This window comes from Carcharodon carcharias, chromosome 2 (genome assembly GCF_017639515.1).
Source record: "Carcharodon carcharias isolate sCarCar2 chromosome 2, sCarCar2.pri, whole genome shotgun sequence".
Taxonomy (NCBI): Eukaryota; Metazoa; Chordata; class Chondrichthyes; order Lamniformes; family Lamnidae; genus Carcharodon; species Carcharodon carcharias.
In genome coordinates this window covers 197,688,444-197,708,116 of record NC_054468.1, presented here as the reverse complement: position 1 = coordinate 197,708,116, position 19,673 = coordinate 197,688,444, and the positions used below count along the sequence as shown (strand labels likewise).

General features: G+C 51.1%; 1 protein-coding gene across 6 annotated transcripts in view; it reads right to left on the bottom strand.

Annotated features, from left to right (window-relative positions):
* mta3 (metastasis associated 1 family, member 3) overlaps positions 1-15,346 on the bottom strand; it is a 269,132-nt gene extending 253,786 nt beyond the window's left edge. For 4 of the 6 annotated variants that reach the window (XM_041175785.1, XM_041175791.1, XM_041175799.1 and 1 more), the window contains exons 1-2: positions 15,089-15,346; positions 13,163-13,230 (exon numbers count right to left, since the gene is read on the bottom strand). In XM_041175785.1, the coding sequence (XP_041031719.1) occupies positions 13,163-13,230; positions 15,089-15,116 (96 nt within the window). In that variant the 5' untranslated portion in view covers positions 15,117-15,346. Of the gene's footprint in view, positions 1-13,130; positions 13,231-15,088 lie in introns of those variants that run through there. The other 2 variants (XM_041175808.1, XM_041175812.1) reach the window with 2 other exon arrangements.
* Positions 15,347-19,673: the final 4,327 nt, after the last annotated feature.

Genomic DNA, 19,673 nt, shown 5'->3' with positions numbered 1-19,673 from the left:
CAGCAAGCCAAGGGCAGACATGTGGGCAAGAGAGCAGGGTGGAATGTTAAAATGGCAAGCGACAGGGAGGTTTGGGTCATTCTTGCGGACAGACCGCAGGTGTTCTGCAAAGCGGTCGCCCAGTTTACGTTTGGTCTCTTCAATGTACAGGAGACCGCATTGGGAGCAACGAATACAGTAGACTAAGTTGGGGGAAATGCAAGTGAAATGCTGCTTCACTTGAAAAGAGTGTTTGGGCCCTTGAATGGTGAGAAGAGAGGAAGTGAAGGGGCAGGTGTTACATCTTTTGCGTGGGCATGGGGAGGTGCCAGAGGTGGGGGTTGAGGAGTAGGGGGTGATAGAGGAGTGGACCAGGGTGCCCGGAGGGAACGATCCCTACGGAATGCCAACAGGGGGGGTGAAGGGAAGAAGTGTCTGGTGGTGGCATCATGCTGGAGTTGGTGGAAATGGCGGAGGATGATCCTTTGAATGCGGAGGCTGGTGGGGTGATAAGTGAGGACAAGTTATCTTGACTCCCTTCTCTCTCACCTTGTCCAGTCCCTTCCCACCTACATCCGTGATTCCTTACGTCACATCAACAATTTCCAGTTCCCTGGCCTCAACCGATTCCTCTTCACCATGGACGTCCAATCCCTCTACACCTCCATCCCCCACCAGGATGGTCTGAGGGCCCTTAGCTGCTTCCTCAAACAGAGGCCCGAACAATCCCCATCCACCACTACTCTCCTCCGTCTGGCTGAACTCGTTCTCACACTGAACAATTTCTCCTTTAACTCCTCTCACTTCCTCCAAATAAAAGGTGTGGCTATGGGTACCTGCATGGGCCCCAGCTATGCCTGTCTCTTTATGGGGTATGTGGAACATTCCTTGTTCCAGTCCTACTCCGGCCCCCTTCCACAACTCTTTCACCGGTACATCGATGATTACTTCAGTGCTGCTTCATGCTCTCGTCGGGACTTGGAAAAATTTATTAATTTTGCTTCCAATCTCCACCCCTCCATCGTTTTCACGTGGTCCATCTCTGACACTTCCCTTCCTTGACCCCTCTGTCTCAATCTCTGGTGATGGACTGTCCCCAATATCCATTACAAACCTACCGACTCCCACAGCTACCTCGACTACAGCTCCTCACACCCCACTTCCTGTAAGGACTCCATCCCATTCTCTCAGTTCCTTCGCCTCCATCGCATCTATTCCGATGATGCTACCTTCAAAAACAGAGTTCCTCTGACATGTCCTCCTTCTTCCTTAACCGAGGTTTTCCACCCACGGTCGTTGACAGGGCCCTCAACCGTGTCCGACCCATCTCCCGCGCATCCACCCTCACGCCTTCTCCCCTCTCCCAGAAACATGATAGGGTCCCTCTTGTCCTCAATTATCACCCCACCAGCCTCCGCATTCAAAGGATCATCCTCCGCCATTTCCGCCAACTCCAGCATGATGCCACCACCAAACACATCTTCCCTTCACCCCCCCTTGGCGGCATTCCGTAGGGATCGTTCCCTCCGGGACACCCTGGTCCACTCCTCTATCACCCCCTACTCCTCAACCCCCACCTATGGCACCTCCTCAGGCCCACGCAAAAGATGTAACACCTGCCCCTTCACTTCCTCTCTCCTCACCATCCAAGGGCCCAAACACTCCTTTCAAGTGAAGCAGCATTTCACTTGCATTTCCCCCAACTTAGTCTACTGTATTCGTTGCTCCCAGTGCGGTCTCCTCTACATTGGAGTGACCAAACGTAAACTGGGCGACCGCTCTGCAGACCTGCAGTCTGTCCGCAAGAATGACCCAAACCTCCCTGTCGCTTGCCATTTTAACACTCCACCCTGCTCTCTTGCCCACATGTCTGCCCTTGGCTTGCTGCATTGTTCCAGTGAAGCCCAACACAAACTGGAGGAACAACACCTCATCTTCCGACTAGGCACTTTACAGCCTTCCGGACTGAGTACTGCATTCAACAACTTTAGGTCCTGAACTCCCTCCTCCATCCCCACCCCCTTTCTGTTTCTTCCCCTTTCCTTTTGTTTTTTCCAATAAATTATATAGATTTTTCTTTTCCCACCCATTTGCATTATTTTTAAATATTTTAAAATCTTTTATGCTCCCCCCCACCCCCACTAGAGCTTTACCTTGAGTGCCCTACCATCCATTCTTAATTAGCACATTCGTTTAGATAATATCACCAACGTCAACACCTATGTGTTCTTTTGTTCTTTTGTCTGTGACATCTTTTGATGATCTGCTTCTATCACTGCTTGCTTGTCCCTACAACCACACCACCCCCCTCCATTTCTCTCCCCCAACCCAAACCGCACCCCCACACACACACACACAACTTAAACCAGCTTATATTTCACCCCTTCCTTGGATTCACCTAGTTCTGTTGCAGGGTCATGAGGACTCAAAACGTCAACTCTTTTCTTCTCCGCCGATGCTGCCAGATCTGCTGAGTTTTTCCAGGTAATTCTGTTTTTGTTGAGAAGGTCGAGGATTCAACTTCCTAATTTTCTGCACACACTTATGCCGTGACTGACAGCAGCAGATTTGGGCAAGATGAGGGAGGAGGAGGATGATTAACATTCTAGTCAAACGCAGAACTACAATAATCGTCACAGAGTACACAAACTACGAGACCTCCAGCCTGGAGAGTCATTGTGGATTCATGATCAAGCTTGTCAAAGCCAAGTTCTTGTGAAAACACCATATCTGTGATCCTATCTTGTGGAGACAGAAAATGGTACAGTGCAAAGGAACAGGAGTGTACTAGTTTCTACAAGGAGGCGACCTTCTACAGAGTTAACCAGTTCTTCAGATGTGGAAAATGGCCGAGACCATGAAATAGCATCCTCTGACAATTCTCATTCTGCCCAACAGAGTGTGAAAGAATGCATGGAGAGATTGAATTCTCAATCTCCTCCAAGAGAGCCGAGAACACAGTTGGGTAGACTGGTGAAAACACCACAGCAGTTGTCTCTGTCAAAAAGAGATGAAGTCAGACACTTGGGAGGAGATGCAGTGTAAAAGATTAATGAGAATATATAGATGAGACAGTTCACATCATCTTGGGGAAGTGATGCAAGATCACATGACTCCTATGACCAAGTTCTCTCTTGCAGCCTTATGGCAAGGATGAAGTTTCATTCTAGGTACAGTTTCCTGGGACATTGGGACCAGTTCTGGGGTAGGTGGGACCAGTATAAACTGGCCGGGTTACACCTGGGCAGGACCGGGACTGATGTCCAAGGGAGAATATTTGCTAGAATGGTTGGGGAGGGTTTAAACTAAAATGGCAGGGGGATGGGAACCTATGCAAGAAATGCTGCTTTGGGCTGCAGTAGAGTGCTTAAGTTGGAGTTTGGTGACAGAGAGTCGGTGAGGAGGGTACAAGGTGATCCTTTGAGTGCCATATGTATGGTCGGGTAAGTATTTACTACTTTTATCGCTTATAGTTTTTAAGGTCTTATTTTGAGGTTCATCATTTGTAAGGGCTATATTCTGTAGCAATGAGGAGCAGGGAAGAAGGGCACTAGAGTAATTGATATTATTTGATATTAAGTATCTTCCAAAAGGTTTAATTTAATTGCCCCCTTTAAATTAAGTCAAGGCAGGAGAGCTCAAAGCTCCTCCTGCTCTACATGGGAAGCCGGGAACATTTCCAGTGCCCAGGGCCAGCACGTGTGCGGGAAGTGTCTCCTGCTGCAGCTCCTGGAGGCTCAGGTTTCGGAGCTGGAGCGGCGGCTGGGAACACTGTGGAGCATCTGCGAGGTGGAGAGTATCATGATAGCACGTATAGAGAGGTGGTCATACCGCAGGCTGAGTCCACAGGCAGCAAGGGAATGGGTGACACCAGGCAGAGCAAGAGGACTATGCAGGCAGTACAGGACTCTCCTGTGGCTATTTCCCTCCAAAACAGATATACCACTTTGGATACTGTTGAGGGGAATGGACTCTCAGGGGACAGTAGCAACAGCCAAATTAATTGGATCACTGTTGTATCTGCTGCACAGGGGAGGAGTAAAAAGTGTGGGAATGCAATAGTTGTAGGGGATTCAATTGCTAGGGGAATAGATAGGCTTTTCTGTGGCCGCAAACAAGACTCCGGGATGGTATGTTGCCTTCCTGGTCCTAGGGTCAAGGATGTCTCAGAGCGGCTACAGGACATTCTTAACGGGGGGGGGGGGGGGGGGGGGGGGGGGGGGGGGGGGGGGCAGCGGGGTGGTGAACAGCCAGTGATCGTGGTACACATTGGTACAAACGACATAGGTAAAAAAAGGGGTGAGGTAGTAAAAGCAGAATAGAGGGAGTTAGGAGTGGGGAGTTAAAAAGTAGGAGCTCAAAGGTAGTGATCTCAGGATTACTACCAGTGCTATGTGCTAGTCAGAGCAGAAATAGCAGGATATATCAGATGAAAACGTGGCTGAAGAGATGGTGTGAGGGGGAGCGCTTCAGATTCCTGGGACATTGGGATCAGTTCTGGGGGAGGTGGGACCAGTACAAACTGGACGGGTTACAGTTGGGCAGGACCAGGACTAATGTCCTAGGGGGAATATTTGCTGAAATGGCAGGGTGATGGGAACCTATGCAAGGAGTCAGAGGAGGGGGAATCAAGGACAAAAGATAGAAAAGGGAATAAGAAAAATGTTAGCTAGACAAATCAAGGACAAGCATCAAACAAGGGCTAAGTGAAAAATAGTGGGAACGGGGCAAGTAATGTTAAAAAGACAAGCCTTAAGGCTTTGTGCCTTAACATGAGGAGTATTCGCAATAAAGTGGATGAATTAACCACGCAAATAGATGTAAATTGGTATGATATAGTTGGGATTACAGAGACATGGCTGCAGGGTGACCAGGGATGGGAACTGAACATCAAGGGGTATTCAGTATTTAGGAAGGAGAGGCAAAAAATAAAAGGCAGTAGAGTTGCAATGCTGGTTAAAGAGGAAATTAATGCAATAGTGAGGAAAGATATTAGCTCCGACGATGTGGAACCTGTATGGGTAGAGCTGAGAAACATTAAGGGGCAAAAAACATTAGTGGGGGTTGTATACAGACGCCCTAATTGTGGTGGTGATGTTGGGAATGGGATTAAACAGGAATTTAGAGACACATGCAATAAAGGAGCATCTGTAATTATGGGTGACTTTAATCTGCGTATAGATTGGGCAAATCAAATTAGTAAAAATACCATAGAGGAGGAATTCCTGGAGTGTATACGGGATGGTTTTCTGGACCAATACGTTGAGGAACCAACTAGAGAACAGGCCATCCTACACTGGGTACTGTGTAATGAGAAAGGAATAATTGGCAATCTAGTTCTGCAAGGCCCCTTGGGGATGAGTGATCTTAATATGATAGAATTCTTCATCAAGATGGGGAGTGACGGAGTTGATTCTGAGACTAGGGTCCTGAATCTTAATAAAGGAAACTACAATGGTATGAGGCATGAGTTGGCTATGATGGATTGGGAAACGTTACTTAAAGGGATGACGGTGAATAGGCACTGGCAAACATTCAAAGAGCGCATGGGTGAACTGCAACAATTGTTTATTCCTGTCTGGCGCAAAAGTAAAACAGGAAAGGTGGCCAAACCATGGCTTACAAGGGAAATTAGAGATAGTATTAGATCCAAGGAAGAGGCATACAAATTGGCCAGAAAAAACAACAGGCCTGAGGATTGGGAGCACTTTAGAATTCAGCAAAGGAGGACCAAGGGATTGGTTAAGAAGAGGAAAATGGAGTGCGAGAGTAAGCTTGCAGGGAACATAAAAACTGACTAAGAGTTTCTATAGGTATGTGAAGAGAAAAAGATTGGTAAAGACAAATGTAGGTCACTTACAGTCAGAAACAGGGGAATGTACAATGGGAAACAAAGAAATGGCTGACCAACTAAATACATACTTTGGTTTTGTCTTCACAAAGGAGGACATAAATAACATACCAGAAATGTTGGGGAACACAGAGTTTAGTGAGAGGGAGGAACCGAAAGAAATCAGTATTAGTAGGGAAATGTTGTTGGGGAAATTGATGGGATTGAAGGCCGATAAATCCCCAGGGCCTGATAATCTACATCCCAGAGTATTTAAGGAAGTGGCCCTAGAAATCATGGATGCATTGGTGGTCATCTTCTGAGATTCTGTAGACTCTGGAACAGTTCCTACAAATTGGAGGTTAGCTAATGTAAACCCACTATTTAAAAAGGGAGGTAGAAAGAAAACAGGGAATTATAGACCAGTCAGTCTAACATCGGTAGCGGGGAAAATCCTAGAGTCCATTATAAAAGATTTAATAGCTGAGCACTTGGAAAACAGCGGCAGAATTGGACAGAGTCAGCATGGATTTACTAAAGGGAAATCATGTTTGACAAATCTACTGGAATTTTTCGAGAATGTAACTAGTAGAGTTGATGAGGGGGAGCCAGCGGATGTGGTTAATTTGGGCTTTCAACAAAGTCCCACATAAGACATTAGCGTGTAAAATTAAAGCGCATGGGATTGGGGGTAGTCTATTCAGATGGATAGAAAACTGGTTGGCAGATAGGAAACAAAGAGTAGGAATAAACAGGTCTCTTTCCAAATGGCAGGCAGTGACTAGTGAGGTACTGCAGGGATCACTGCTGGGACCCCAGCTATTCACAATATATGTTAATGATTTAGATGAGGGAACTAAAAGTAATATCTCCAAATTTGCAGATGACACAAAGCTGGGTGGGAGGGTGAGCTGTGAAGAGGATGCAGGGATGCTTCAGTGTGATTTGGACAAGCTGAATGTGTGGGCAAATGCATGGCAGATGCAGTATAATGTGGATAAACGTGAGGCCATCCACTTTGGTCGCAAAACAGAAAGGCAGATTATCTTAATGGCTATAAATTGAGAGAGGGGGATGTGCAACGAGACCTGGGTGTCCTCGTACACTAGTTGCTGAAGGTAAGTATGCAAGTGCAGCAGGCAATAAAGGTGGCAAATGGTATGTTGGCCTTCATAGCGAGAGGATTCGTGTACAGGAGCAGGGATGTCTTGCTGCAATTATACAGGGCCTTGGTGAGACCACACCTGGAATATTTTGTGCAGTTTTGGTCTCCTTATCTGAGAAAGAATGTTCTTGATATTGAGGGAGTGCAGAGAAAGTTTACCAGACTGATTCTTGGGGTGGTGGGACTGACTTATGAGGAGAGATTTGAGTCGGTTAGGATTATATTCTCTGGAGTTCAGAAGAATAAGGGGGGGATCTCATAGAAACCTATAAAATTCTTACAGGACTAGACAGGGTAGATGCAGGAAGGATGTTCCCGATGTTGGGGGAGTCCAGAACCAGGGGTCACAGTCTGAGGATAGGGGGTAAACCATTTAGGACTGAGATGAGGAGAAATTTCTCCACCCTGAGAGTGGTGAGCTTGTGAAATTTGCTACCACAGAAAGTAGTTGAGGCCAAAACATTGTATGTTTTCAAGAAGGGGTTCGATACAGCTCTTGGGGCGAAAGGGGTCAAAGGATATGGGGAGAAAGCAGGAGCAGGCTATTAAGTTGGATGATCAACCATGATCATAATGAATGGCGGAGCAGGCTCCAACGGCCGAATGGCCTACTCCTGCTCCTATTTTCTATGTTTCTATGAATAAAGTCGATGTTAACCCTACCTCAGAAGACATAGATAGATTTTTGGCCTCTCATGGAATCAAGGGGCATGGGGAGCAGGCAGGGAAGAGGAGTTAAAACTCAAGATCAGCCAAGATCAGACTGAATGGTAGAGCAGGCTTGATGGGCTGTATGGTCTTCTCCTGCTCCAATTTCTTTTGTTCTTATGTTCAAAACCTACCATTTACAAGTCTGTGCTGAATGTCATTGGTTATTGGTTCATTAACTTCACTGGTTCACTAGCTTCAACCTTATCACAAATACAAAACCTTTACCCACCAAAAGTGCAGAAATCCATTGGAAACATTTTACCCACAGCCAGATAATCAATTTATATCTGTACTAATAAGTAATTTCCTATCCAGCATCCTCAACAAAGAGATCAGACCTTCAACTGCTCAGAAAGGTAAACAAAGCGGCAGATAGATTTTTCTATAATCACTTGTTTCATAACCAGTTGACATAGAGCTGACCCTCTAACTTCACTTCACCCCATTTGCATGGGTAATACTTCATTACTGTAAAATGTCTGACCCAGGGAGAGCAAAACTCCCTGAACTGTGTCACATGAATTCACACCAAATAAAATAGTCGTCAAGGAATTTTTGCAGTCACCAGTTACTTTGAATGCCCACAAGTCTCAACCATCGAGGTAGAATCCAGTAAATGGAATGCAAGAAGTATTTTGTGCTGGTTGGTAAATTAAGTGCAGTGTAAAAATTTCAAGGAAGTGCAAAAAGTGGTTGGAGTACCATCACCAAGACCTAAGAAAGGGGAATTCTGAGATGAACTATTTATTTCCACACCACTAAAAGTCTGATTTATCATGCGTTTATATAGCACCTTTAACACAGAAAAATATCCTAAAGAAGCAAAGGGAAAAAATGTACAGAGAGGCATTTGTGGTAATGTTACTTGAGGTGGCCCAAGTCTTGCTAAAAGAGGTGAGTTTACGGAGTATATTTTAAAAAGGGTAGGAATTTAGGAAGAGAATTCTGGGGCCTTGTGCCTATATGGTTGATGACACAGATCCCAACAGTGGGGTAAAGGGAAGGAAATGCACAAAAGGCTGTGGTCAGAGGAACGGAGACATTAGGGGAGGGTGGTTCTAGTTAAAATTCTCAATTCCTGGCATCAGGAATTCCTAAATTTCCTAAATCTTCCCTGTATCCTCTCTGGGATGACATTCTTCTTGTGATGAGGTGACCAGAACTGTATGCAGTACTCTAGCTGCAGTCTAACTAGTATTTTATACAAATCTAGCATAACCTCCCTGCTCTTGTAACCTCAACCTCAGTATATAATACAGTTCTCCATACGCCTTCTCGAGGGTACATGTTGAAGTTGACTCATGTTTCCAGAAGATGTCACCAAGGGTTAGCATATGGATAAAGAGGAAGAGGACAAGGATGGATACTTGGGATATTATAAGAATTTTCTGGAGATGCTCTGACAACGATTGGATTTGAAAGAGTGAAGTCATCGCAAAACCAAGCATATTCCCACTGGTTGCATGTGGCATCAAGATAGCTTGTGCAAATCCTTGCACCCGGTGTCAGGACACTTGGTAGATGCCTGAAATCAAATCAAGTCGTACATGGCACAAGGAAATGCTATTGAAAAGGCTTTAACCTAATCTTTTATGTAAAGAAAAATGTTACCGTCACTCAAGAAAAAGTTCTAAGTCTCTCACCAAGCTAGTACTGTGGCATAGTGATTATGTTACCATTCATTTACATACAACAAGAATCCACAAACAGCAGGACGAAGCCAACCCGACCAATTATCACCCCATCAGTCTACTCTCAATCATCAGCAAAGTGATTTAAGGGATCATCAACAGTGCTATCAAGCGGCACTTGGCAATAATCTGTTCAATGAAACTCAGTTTGGGTTCTGCCAGAGCAACTCAGCTCCTGACCTCATTACAGCTTTGGTCCAAACACTGACAAAAGAATTGAACTCAAGAGGTGAGATGAGACTGACTACCCTTGACATCAAGGTAGCATTTGACTGAATGTGGTATCAAGGAGCCCTAGCAAAATTGAAGTCAATGAGAATCGAGGGAAAACACTCCTGTGGTTGGAATCATACCTAGCACAAAGGAAGGTGGTTATTGGAGGTCAACCATCTCAGTCTCAGGACAGTACTGCAGGAGTGCCTCAGGTTAGTGTCCAAGACTCAACCATCTTTGGTTGCTGCATCAATGACTTTCCCTCCATCATAAAGGCAGAACAGTGGATGCTCGCGATGATTGCACAATGTCGATACCATTTGCAAGTCCTCATACCAAAGCAGTCCTTGTCCATACGCAGCAATACCTGGACAACTTTCAGGCTTGGGCTGATAAGTGGCACATAACATACACACCACACAAGTGCCAGGCAATGATCATCTACAACAGGAGAGAATCTAACCATAAGACCATAAGAGCAGAAATTAGGCCATTCGGCCCATCAAGTCTGCTCCGCCATTCAATCATGGCTGATAAGTTTCTCAACCCCATTCTCCCACCTTCTCCCCATAATCTTTGATCCCCATACCAATCAAGAACCTATCTATCTCGGTCTTAAATACACTCAATGACCTGGCCTCCACAGCCTTCTGTGGCAATGAATTCCATAGATTCACCACTCTCTGGCTAAAGAAGTTTCTCCTCATCTCTGTTCTAAAAGATCTTTCCTTTACTCTGAGGCTGTGCCCTCGGGTCCTAGTCTCTCCTACACGTTCACTCTATCCAGGTCTTTCAGTATTCTGTAAGTTTCAATCAGATCCCCCTCATCCTTCTAAACTCCATCGAATATAGAACGAGTCATCAAACGTTCCTCATATGTTAAGCCTTTCATTCCTGGGATCATTCTCGTGAACCTCCTCTGGACCCTCTCCAGGGCCAGCACATCCTTCCTGAGATACGGGGCCCAAAATTGCTCACAATATTCTAAATGTGACCTGACCAGAGCCTTATAAAGCCTCAGCAGCACATCCATGCTTCTAGTCGTCTCGAAATAAATGCCAACATTGCATTTGCCTTCCTAACTACCGACTCAGCCTGCAAGTTAACCTTAAGAGAATCCTGGACTAGGACTCCCAAGTCCCTTTGCACTCCAGATTTCTGAATTCTCTCCCCATTTAGAAAATAGTCTATGCCTCTATTCTTCCTACCAAAGTGCATGACCTCACACTTCCCCACGTTGTATTCCATCTGCCATTTCTCTGCCTATTCTCCCAATCTGTCCAAAGCCTTCTGCAGCCTCCCTGCCTCCTCAATACTACCTGTCCCTCCACCTATCTTTGTATCATCTGCAAACTTAGCCAGGATGTCCTCAGTTCCTTCATCTAGATCATTAATGTATAAAGTGAAAAGTTGTGATCCCGACACTGACCTCTGCAGAACTCCACTAGCCACCTCAGCAGATGACTGAGCAGGACCCTCTTATCCCCACTCTCTGTCTCCTGCCAGACAGCCAATCTCCTATCCATGCTAGTACCTTGCCTTTAACACCTTGGGCTCTTATCTTACTGAGCAGCCTCCTGTGTGGCACCTTGTCAAAGGTCTTCTGGAAGTCCAAGTAGATAACATCCATTGGCTCTCCATTGTCTAACCTACTCGTTACCTCCTGAAAGAATTCTAACAGATTTGTCAAGCATGACCTCCTCTTGATGAAACCATGCTGACTTTGCCCTATTTTATCATGCACTTCCAAGTATTCTGAAATCTCATCCTTAATAATGGACTCTAAAATCTTACCAACGACCGAGGTCAGGCTAGTCGGCCTGTAATTTCCCGTCTTTTGCCTCACTCCCTTCTTAAACAGGGGGGGTTACATTAGCAATTTTCAAGTCCTCTGGGACCCTCCCTGACTCCAGTGATTCTTGAAAGATCACCACTAACGACTCCACTATCTCTTCAGCTATCTCCTTTAGAACTCTGGGGTGTAATCCATCTGGTCCAGGTGATTTATCCACCTTCAGACCTTTCAGTTTTCCTAGCACCTTCTCCTTGGTAATGGCCACCATACTCACCTCTGCCCCCCATCTCCCCATGGCATTCAATAGCATTACCATCGCTGAATTCTCCACTATCAACATCCTGAAGGTTACCATTGACCAGAAATTGAACTGGACCAGCCATATAAATACTGTGGCTACAACAGGTGAGAGGCTGGGAATTCTGTGGCAAGTAACTCAACTCCTGACTCCCCAAAGCCTGTCCAACATCTACATGGCACAAGTCCGAAAGGTAATAGAATAATCTCCACTTGTCTGTATGAGTGCAGCTCCAACAACACTCAAGAAGCTTGACACCATCCAGGACTAAGAAGCCCACTTGATTGGCACCTCATTCAACACCTTCAACATTCACTCCCTCCACCACCGACACACGGTAGCAACAGTGTGCACCATCTACTGGATGCACTGCAGAATCTCACCGAGGCTCCTTAAGCAGCATCTTCCAAACCTGTGACTTCTACCATCTACAAGGACAAGGGCAGGAGACACATGGGAACACCACTACCTGCAAGTTCCTTTCAAAGCCAAGCACCGCCCTGACTTGAAACTATTACTGCCATTCCTTCACTATCGCTCGGTCAAAATCCTGGAACTTGCTTCCTAACAACAGCACATGGACTGCAGCGGTTCATGAAGGCAGCTCACCAACACCTTCTCAAGAGCAATTAGGAATGGGAAGTAAATGCTGGCCTAGCCAATGATGCCCACATCCCAAGAACAAATAAAAAGACAGCAATAAGCAAAAATTACCAAATAATTTGTTTAAGAAGATATTGGTTAGAAAACCTCCCTGCTCTTTTTCAAAAAATTCAACCTGAGGGGGCAGACAGCACCTCAGCTTAAAGAATAGATTTAAGGTGATTGGTAGAAGGATTAGAGGGGACATGAGGAAAAGGTTTTTCCACCTAGAGGATGGTGGGCATGTGGAATTCACTGCCTAGGTTGGTCTTTGAGGCTGAAATGCTCAACTCATTTAAAAGGTACCTGGATCTGCATCTGAAATGCTGTAACGTGCAAGGCTACGGAGCAGGTGCTAGAAAATGGGATTAAAATGAGCAGCTAGTTTCTTTTACCTCCTTTTTGGCTGGTGCAGACATGATGGGCTGAATGGCCTCTTTCTGCACTGTAACTTTTCTATGGTTCTAATGCTGTCATTCAATAAAATGTTTAGTACTAAAGTAGGAACTGTAGTCTAGATTGCATGCTCAAACCTCTGAAATGGCAGCTGAATTCGTGATCTTCAGAGGCAAGAATGCCATCACTAAGTCAAAGGTGACATTATAGGAGACAAGCAGCCACATAAAGAAAGTAATAAACAAAAGGGTGTCATGCCCAAGATATTCTTATATACATTGTGACAGTTGGAGTAGTCAGAACAGATCAAAAATCTAGCTACAGGTCTCATGTCTTCTCAGTTACTAGTATCCTATGGCCTAGAAAGAACAGAGATATGGAAGGAGGGGAGAAATTTTAGAGTGAATTACCTTCAAAAAACTTACGCACACATTTAAAATACCTTATTGAGCTCTTCTATTCTTCTTATTAAGTAAGGATTACTGGAAGAGTTTTCAAAATAAACGTAGTCTGTAACAAAAAAGGTGAAATCCAGTGAAGTCACTTAAAATATTCCCGACAATACTGTTTCTATATAACTCCCCAAAGGCTCAGTAGTTAAGAACCAAAATTTATTGATCTCAGCTCTGGTAGTAACAGAGCACATGCCACAAATGGCCCAGCACTACCAAGTTAAGGAGAATTAAATCATCCAGAGTTCCTCCTCCTGACCTAATGATTGAAGTGAGAATACATTTGAGCTTGGTTCTGATTGCCTCCACAATAAAACAAATGGCCTCAACCTCAAGGGCCCATACATTTAAAAAACCTGCCAACACTCTGGGCGATATTTTAACTTACTCATAACACTGACCCTTGCGCAGAGTTAAATCAGGCCTTTTGTATCAATGTCAATTATATTGGGGCTTTGAAGGTTAAATTATAAGGCCAAATGGCATAAACTTGGCTTATATTGCCTTGCATATTGAGGAGTAATCTGATCGAGATATTCAAAATGTTGAAAGGATTCACTAAGGTGAATCCCCCCTCTGGTGGGGGGAAATCAAGAGCAAGTGGGCATAAGCATAAAATTAGAGTTTGGTCATTCAGGGGACTTTTGCCACAAAGGGTAGTCGAAATCTGTAATTTTCCAACCCAAAAGGCAGCAGATGCTTGGTCAATTGGAGTTTTCAAGATTGAGACCAACAGATTTTTGTTAGGTATGGGGATCGAGGGGGATGGAGCAAAGGCAGGTTAATGGATTTGAAGAATAGATCAGACATGACCTAACTGAATGCAAACCAAGCTTGAGAGGATGAATGGCCCACTGTTATTGTTAATGTTCCTATCTAGGCTCACATGCAAACAGCATTAATTTGGAGAGGTATCTGAGAGTAAATGGAACAGCACTCACATCAATGGTTTAAATGAGAGGCAAACTGACAAAAATATTTATAACCATTTTTTTCAAACTGAACACATTCGAAATTCCATTATTAATATAACAAAAACATTTAAAATCTTAACTTTTTCTTTGCTTAAAATGTATTTTTAGCCACCCTCCCATGTACTTGGGACACCAGTTGTTTCTTTCCTAAGATACAGCATTGCCTTCACCATCACATAAAGCTTCTCACACGAGCTGTTAATAAATGGCTGTCTGAAAGTCTCTAGGTGGAGGGAAGAAGGCCGGCATCTTAAAGGTTAACAGAAACTGGTGGCAGCTAACGCAGATTATCTGCCCGGTGATGCTGCAGCCGTGCTATTTGGGGAAAAAAAAATGTACATCAAAAGATGACATCTTTCCTCTTAAAATTAATGTGCATTTGCCTTTGTTTGGGTTTACAGCTTCATTAGTGCTGGATTGGGATTAAAGTGGATGATTATTTTAGGAAGGATTGGCTTTTGTTCTACCACTAAAGGGAAAGAGGAGCGGTGGACGCGCACCCCAGGTTTTTAAGGTACAGGCCTAGCATTGAGGGTAAGTGTCACTTCGCCATTTTCCTCGCTGATAAGAAGTGTGTTTGATCAGAGTCACTGACCCCCCCCCCCCCCAACACCGCCTTACACACAACTAGTGTAAATAAAAAGTCAAACCACCACTTCAGGCAACTTTGCAAAATATTAAAGAGTAGTTTTTGTTTTTTTTGGGGGGGCAGGTTGTTGGTGGGTGGTGGAGGAAATCTTCGATCAAGTGAGCCCTGACGATGAACTTTGCCAGTTATATTTTCCTCTTTTTAAAAAAATGTGTTAATTTAGATCTACAGCTTTCACAAGAGAGAATAAATAATAAACAAAAACATCGGCGAGTCTTTGATCAATTTACAAACTGGTCATCTTCCTCCGGCCGCCGATTTCAATCAATAAACAAACACCAGCCGGCACCTACCTCCGACCCTGTACATATTTGCCGCCATTCCGCCCCCTTTATATTTGGTTTTTTTCCCCCCCCCCAGTTGATCAGAAGCTGATGTTGGACCCGAGCTTGAGGGGGGAGGCGGTGACTCTCCCGGTTTCCTGACTCCCGCCGCCTTTCAGGGGTTTCAGAGGGAGGGAGGGAGGCTGCCCGCCCGGGAGCTTCCTGCTCCTTCCGTCGCCTCCTGCTGTTCTGGCGGAGCCGTGGCCGAAAGGGCCACTCGGCGCCCTGACTCCCCTCCCCCTCCCACTGGCTCCCCACCCCCTCCCACTGACTCCCCTCCCCCTCCCCCACCCCCTCCCACAGACTCCCCTCCCCCTCCCCCACCCCCTCCCACTGACTCCCCTCCCCCTCCCCCACCCCCTCCCACTGACTCCCCTCCCCCTCCCCCACCCCCTCCCACAGACTCCCCTCCCCCTCCCCCACCCCCTCCCACTGACTCCCCTCCCCCTCCCCCACCCCCTCCCACAGACTCCCCACCCCCTCCCCCACCCCCTCCCACTGACTCCCCTCCCCCTCCCCCACCCCCTCCACTGACTCCCCACCCCCTCCCCCTCCCACTGGCTCCCCACCCCCTCCCCCTCCCACTGGCTCCCCTCCCCCTCCCCCACCCCTCCCACTGACTCCCCTCCCCCTCCCCCACCCCCTCCCACAGACTCCCACCCCTCCCCCACCCCCTCCCCCACCCCCTCCCACAGACTCCCCTCCCCCACCCCCTCCCACTGACTCCCCTCCCCCTCCCCCACCCCCTCCCACTGACTCCCCACCCCCTCCCACTGGCTCCCCACCCCCTCCCCCTCCCACTGGCTCCCCACCCCCTCCCCCTCCCACTGGCTCCCATCCCCCTCCCCCACCCCCTCCCACTGACTCCCCTCCCCCTCCCACTGGCTCCCCACCCCCACCCCCTCCCACTGGCTCCCCACCCCCTCCCCCACCCCCTCCCACTGACTCCCCTCCCCCTCCCCCACCCCCTCCCACAGACTCCCCACCCCCTCCCCCACCCCCTCCCACTGACTCCCCTCCCCCTCCCCCACCCCCTCCCACTGACTCCCCTCCCCCTCCCACTGACTACCCTCCCCCTCCCCCACCCCCTCCCACTGACTCCCCTCCCCCTCCCACTGACTCCCCTCCCCCTCCCCCTCCCACTGGCTCCCCACCCCCTCCCCCTCCCACTGGCTCCCCTCCCCCTCCCCCACCCCCTCCCACTGACTCCCCTCCCCCTCCCCCACCCCCTCCCACTGACTCCCCACCCCCTCCCACTGACTCCCCTCCCCCTCCCCCACCCCCTCCCACAGACTCCCCACCCCCTCCCACTGACTCCCCTCCCCCTCCCCCACCCCCTCCCACTGACTCCCCTCCCCCTCCCCCACCCCCTCCCACTGACTCCCCTCCCCCTCCTACTGACTCCCCTCCCCCTCCCCCACCCCCTCCCCCACCCCCTCCCACTGACTCCCCTCCCCCTCCCCCACCCCCTCCCACTGACTCCCCACCCCCTCCCACTGACTCCCCTCCCCCTCCCCTACCCCCTCCCACTGACTCCCCTCCCCCTCCCACTGACTCCCCTCCCCCTCCCCCACCCCCTCCCACTGACTCCCCTCCCCCTCCCCCACCCACTGACTGCCCACCCCCTCCCCCACCCCCTCCCCCACCCCCTCCCACTGACTCCCCTCCCCCTCCCCCACCCCCTCCCACTGACTCCCCACCCCCTCCCACTGACTCCCCTCCCCCTCCCCCACCCCCTCCCACTGACTCCCCTCCCCCTCCCCCTCCCACTGACTCCCCACCCCCTCCCACTGACTCCCCTCCCCCTCCCCCACCCCCTCCCACTGACTCCCCTCCCCCTCCCCCTCCCCCTCCCACTGACTCCCCACCCCCTCCCACTGACTCCCCACCCCCTCCCAATGACTCCCCTCCCCCTCCCCCACCCCCTCCCACTGACTCCCCTCCCCCTCCCCCACCCCCTCCCACTGACTCCCCACCCCCTCCCACTGACTCCCCTCCCCCTCCCCCACCCCCTCCCACTGACTCCCCACCCCCTCCCCCACCCCCTCCCACTGACTCCCCTCCCCCTCCCCCACCCCCTCCCACTGACTCCCCACCCCCTCCCACTGACTCCCCTCCCCCTCCCCCACCCCCTCCCACTGACTCCCCTCCCCCTCCCACTGACTCCCCTCCCCCTCCCCCACCCCCTCCCACTGACTCCCCCACCCCCTCCCACTGACTCCCCTCCCCCTCCCCCACCCACTGACTCCCCACCCCCTCCCCCACCCCCTCCCACTGACTCCCCTCCCCCTCCCCCACCCCCTCCCACTGACTCCCCACCCCCTCCCACTGACTCCCCTCCCCCACCCCCTCCCACTGACTCCCCTCCCCCTCCCCCTCCCACTGACTCCCCACCCCCTCCCACTGACTCCCCTCCCCTCCCCCACCCCCTCCCACTGACTCCCCACCCCCTCCCCCACCCCCTCCCACTGACTCCCCTCCCCCTCCCCCACCCCCTCCCACTGATTCCCCTCCCCCTCCCCCACCCCCTCCCACTGACTCCCCACCCCTCCCACTGACTCCCCTCCCCCTCCCCCACCCCCTCCCACTGACTCCCCACCCCCTCCCACTGACTCCCCTCCCCCTCCCCCACCCCCTCCCACTGACTTCCCACCCCCTCCCACTGACTCCCCTCCCCCTCCCCATCCCCCTGACTCCCCACCCACTGACACCCCTCCCCCGCCCCCTGACTCCCCTCCCCCACCCCCACCCCCTGACTCCCCATCCCCACCCACTGACTCCCCACCCCTCCCCTCCCTGCCCCCTGACTCCCCAGCCCCTGACTCCACACCAACAACCCCCTGACTCCCCACCCCGAACCCCCAGCTCCCCTCCCCTGACTCCCCACCCCCACCCCCAGACTCCCAACGCCCTCCCCCGGACTCCCCAACCCCTCCCCCAGCCCCTCCCCCGACTCCCCACCCCCAAACTCCCCACGCCACTCCCCACCCCCTCCCCCAGACTCCTCACCCCCACCCCCTGACTCCCCACGCCCACCCCCGACTCCACACACCTTCCCCCAGCCTCCCCACCCCCTCCCCAGATTCCCCACCCCCTCCCCCTCACTCCCCACACCCACCCCCTCCCCCTAACTTCCCACACCCACCCCCTGACTCCCCACCCCTTCCCACAACCCCTCCGCAAGACTCCCCACACCCTCCTCCACCCCTTGACTTCCCACCCCCACACTCTCCACCCCCAACCCCCTGACTCTCCTCACCATCCCCCCTGATTCCCCACCCCCAACACCCTGACTCCCTGACCCCCTCCCTCTGACTCCCCACCCCCTCCCCCACCCGCTGACTCCCCACCCACACACCCTCCCCCAGACTCCCCACCTCCACCCTCTGACTCCTCTCCCCAACCCCCAAACCCAAACCCCTGACTCCACTCCCCCATCCCGACTCCCCTCCCCCACACCGACTCCCCTCCCCATCCCCCTGACTCCCCACCCCCTGACTCCCCTCCCCCATCCCTGACCCACCCCGTCCCCACCTTCTGACTCCCCACCCCCTGATTCCCCTGCACCACCCCCTGACCGCCCACCCCCTGACTCCCCTCCCCCACCCCGACACCTAATCCCCACACCCGGACTCCGCTCCCCTTCCCCCATCCCCACCCTCTGTCTCCCCTGCCCCACCCTAACGTCACTCCCCCATCCACACCCATGCCCCCACCGTGACTCCCCAACCCCTCCCCTTGACTCCCCTCCCCCAACTCCCCTCCCCGAGACCCTCCCCCCATCAACTGGCTCCCCTCCCCCACTCCCTGACTCCCCCGCCCCACCTCCACCCCTGACTCCCCTTCCCTGCACCAACCCTCACCCCGCCCCCCAAATCCACCCCTCCCCCATCCCCACCCCCACCCCCTGTCTTCCCTGCCCCACCCCTGACTCCCCACCTACTCCCATGCCCCCTGACCCCCTCCCACTGACTCCCCTCCTCCGACTCCCCTCCCCGAGCTCCATCCCCATCGACTGACTCCCCTTCCCCACTCCCTGACTACCCTGCCCCACCTCCACCCTGACTCCCCTTCCCCTGTCATCACTCCCCCTCCCCTGACTCCCCTCCCCCACCCACTGACCCCTCTCCCCTCTGACTCCCATCGCCACCCCGTGACTCCCCTCCCCCCGACACCACACCCATACTTCCCCCCTGACTCCCCTCCCCTCCCCCCGACACCCTTCTCCACCCCCGACTCCCCTCCCCCACCCCCTGACTCCCCTCCCCCACCCCCGACTCCCCTCACCTCCCCTCCCCCAGACTTCCCTCCCCCCTCCCCTCCCCCTGACTCCCCTCCCCGAGACCCAGACTCCTCTCCCCCTGAATCCCCTCCCCTCCCCTCAACTCCCCTCCCCCACCCATTGTCTCTGCTCTCCCACCACCTGACTCCTATCCCCCACCCCCAACTCCACACCCCACCCCTCATTCCTCTCCCTCACCCCGACTCCACACCCCTACCCTTGACTTGCTACACCCTATCCCTGACTCCCTACCCCCTCCCCATGACTCCCCAC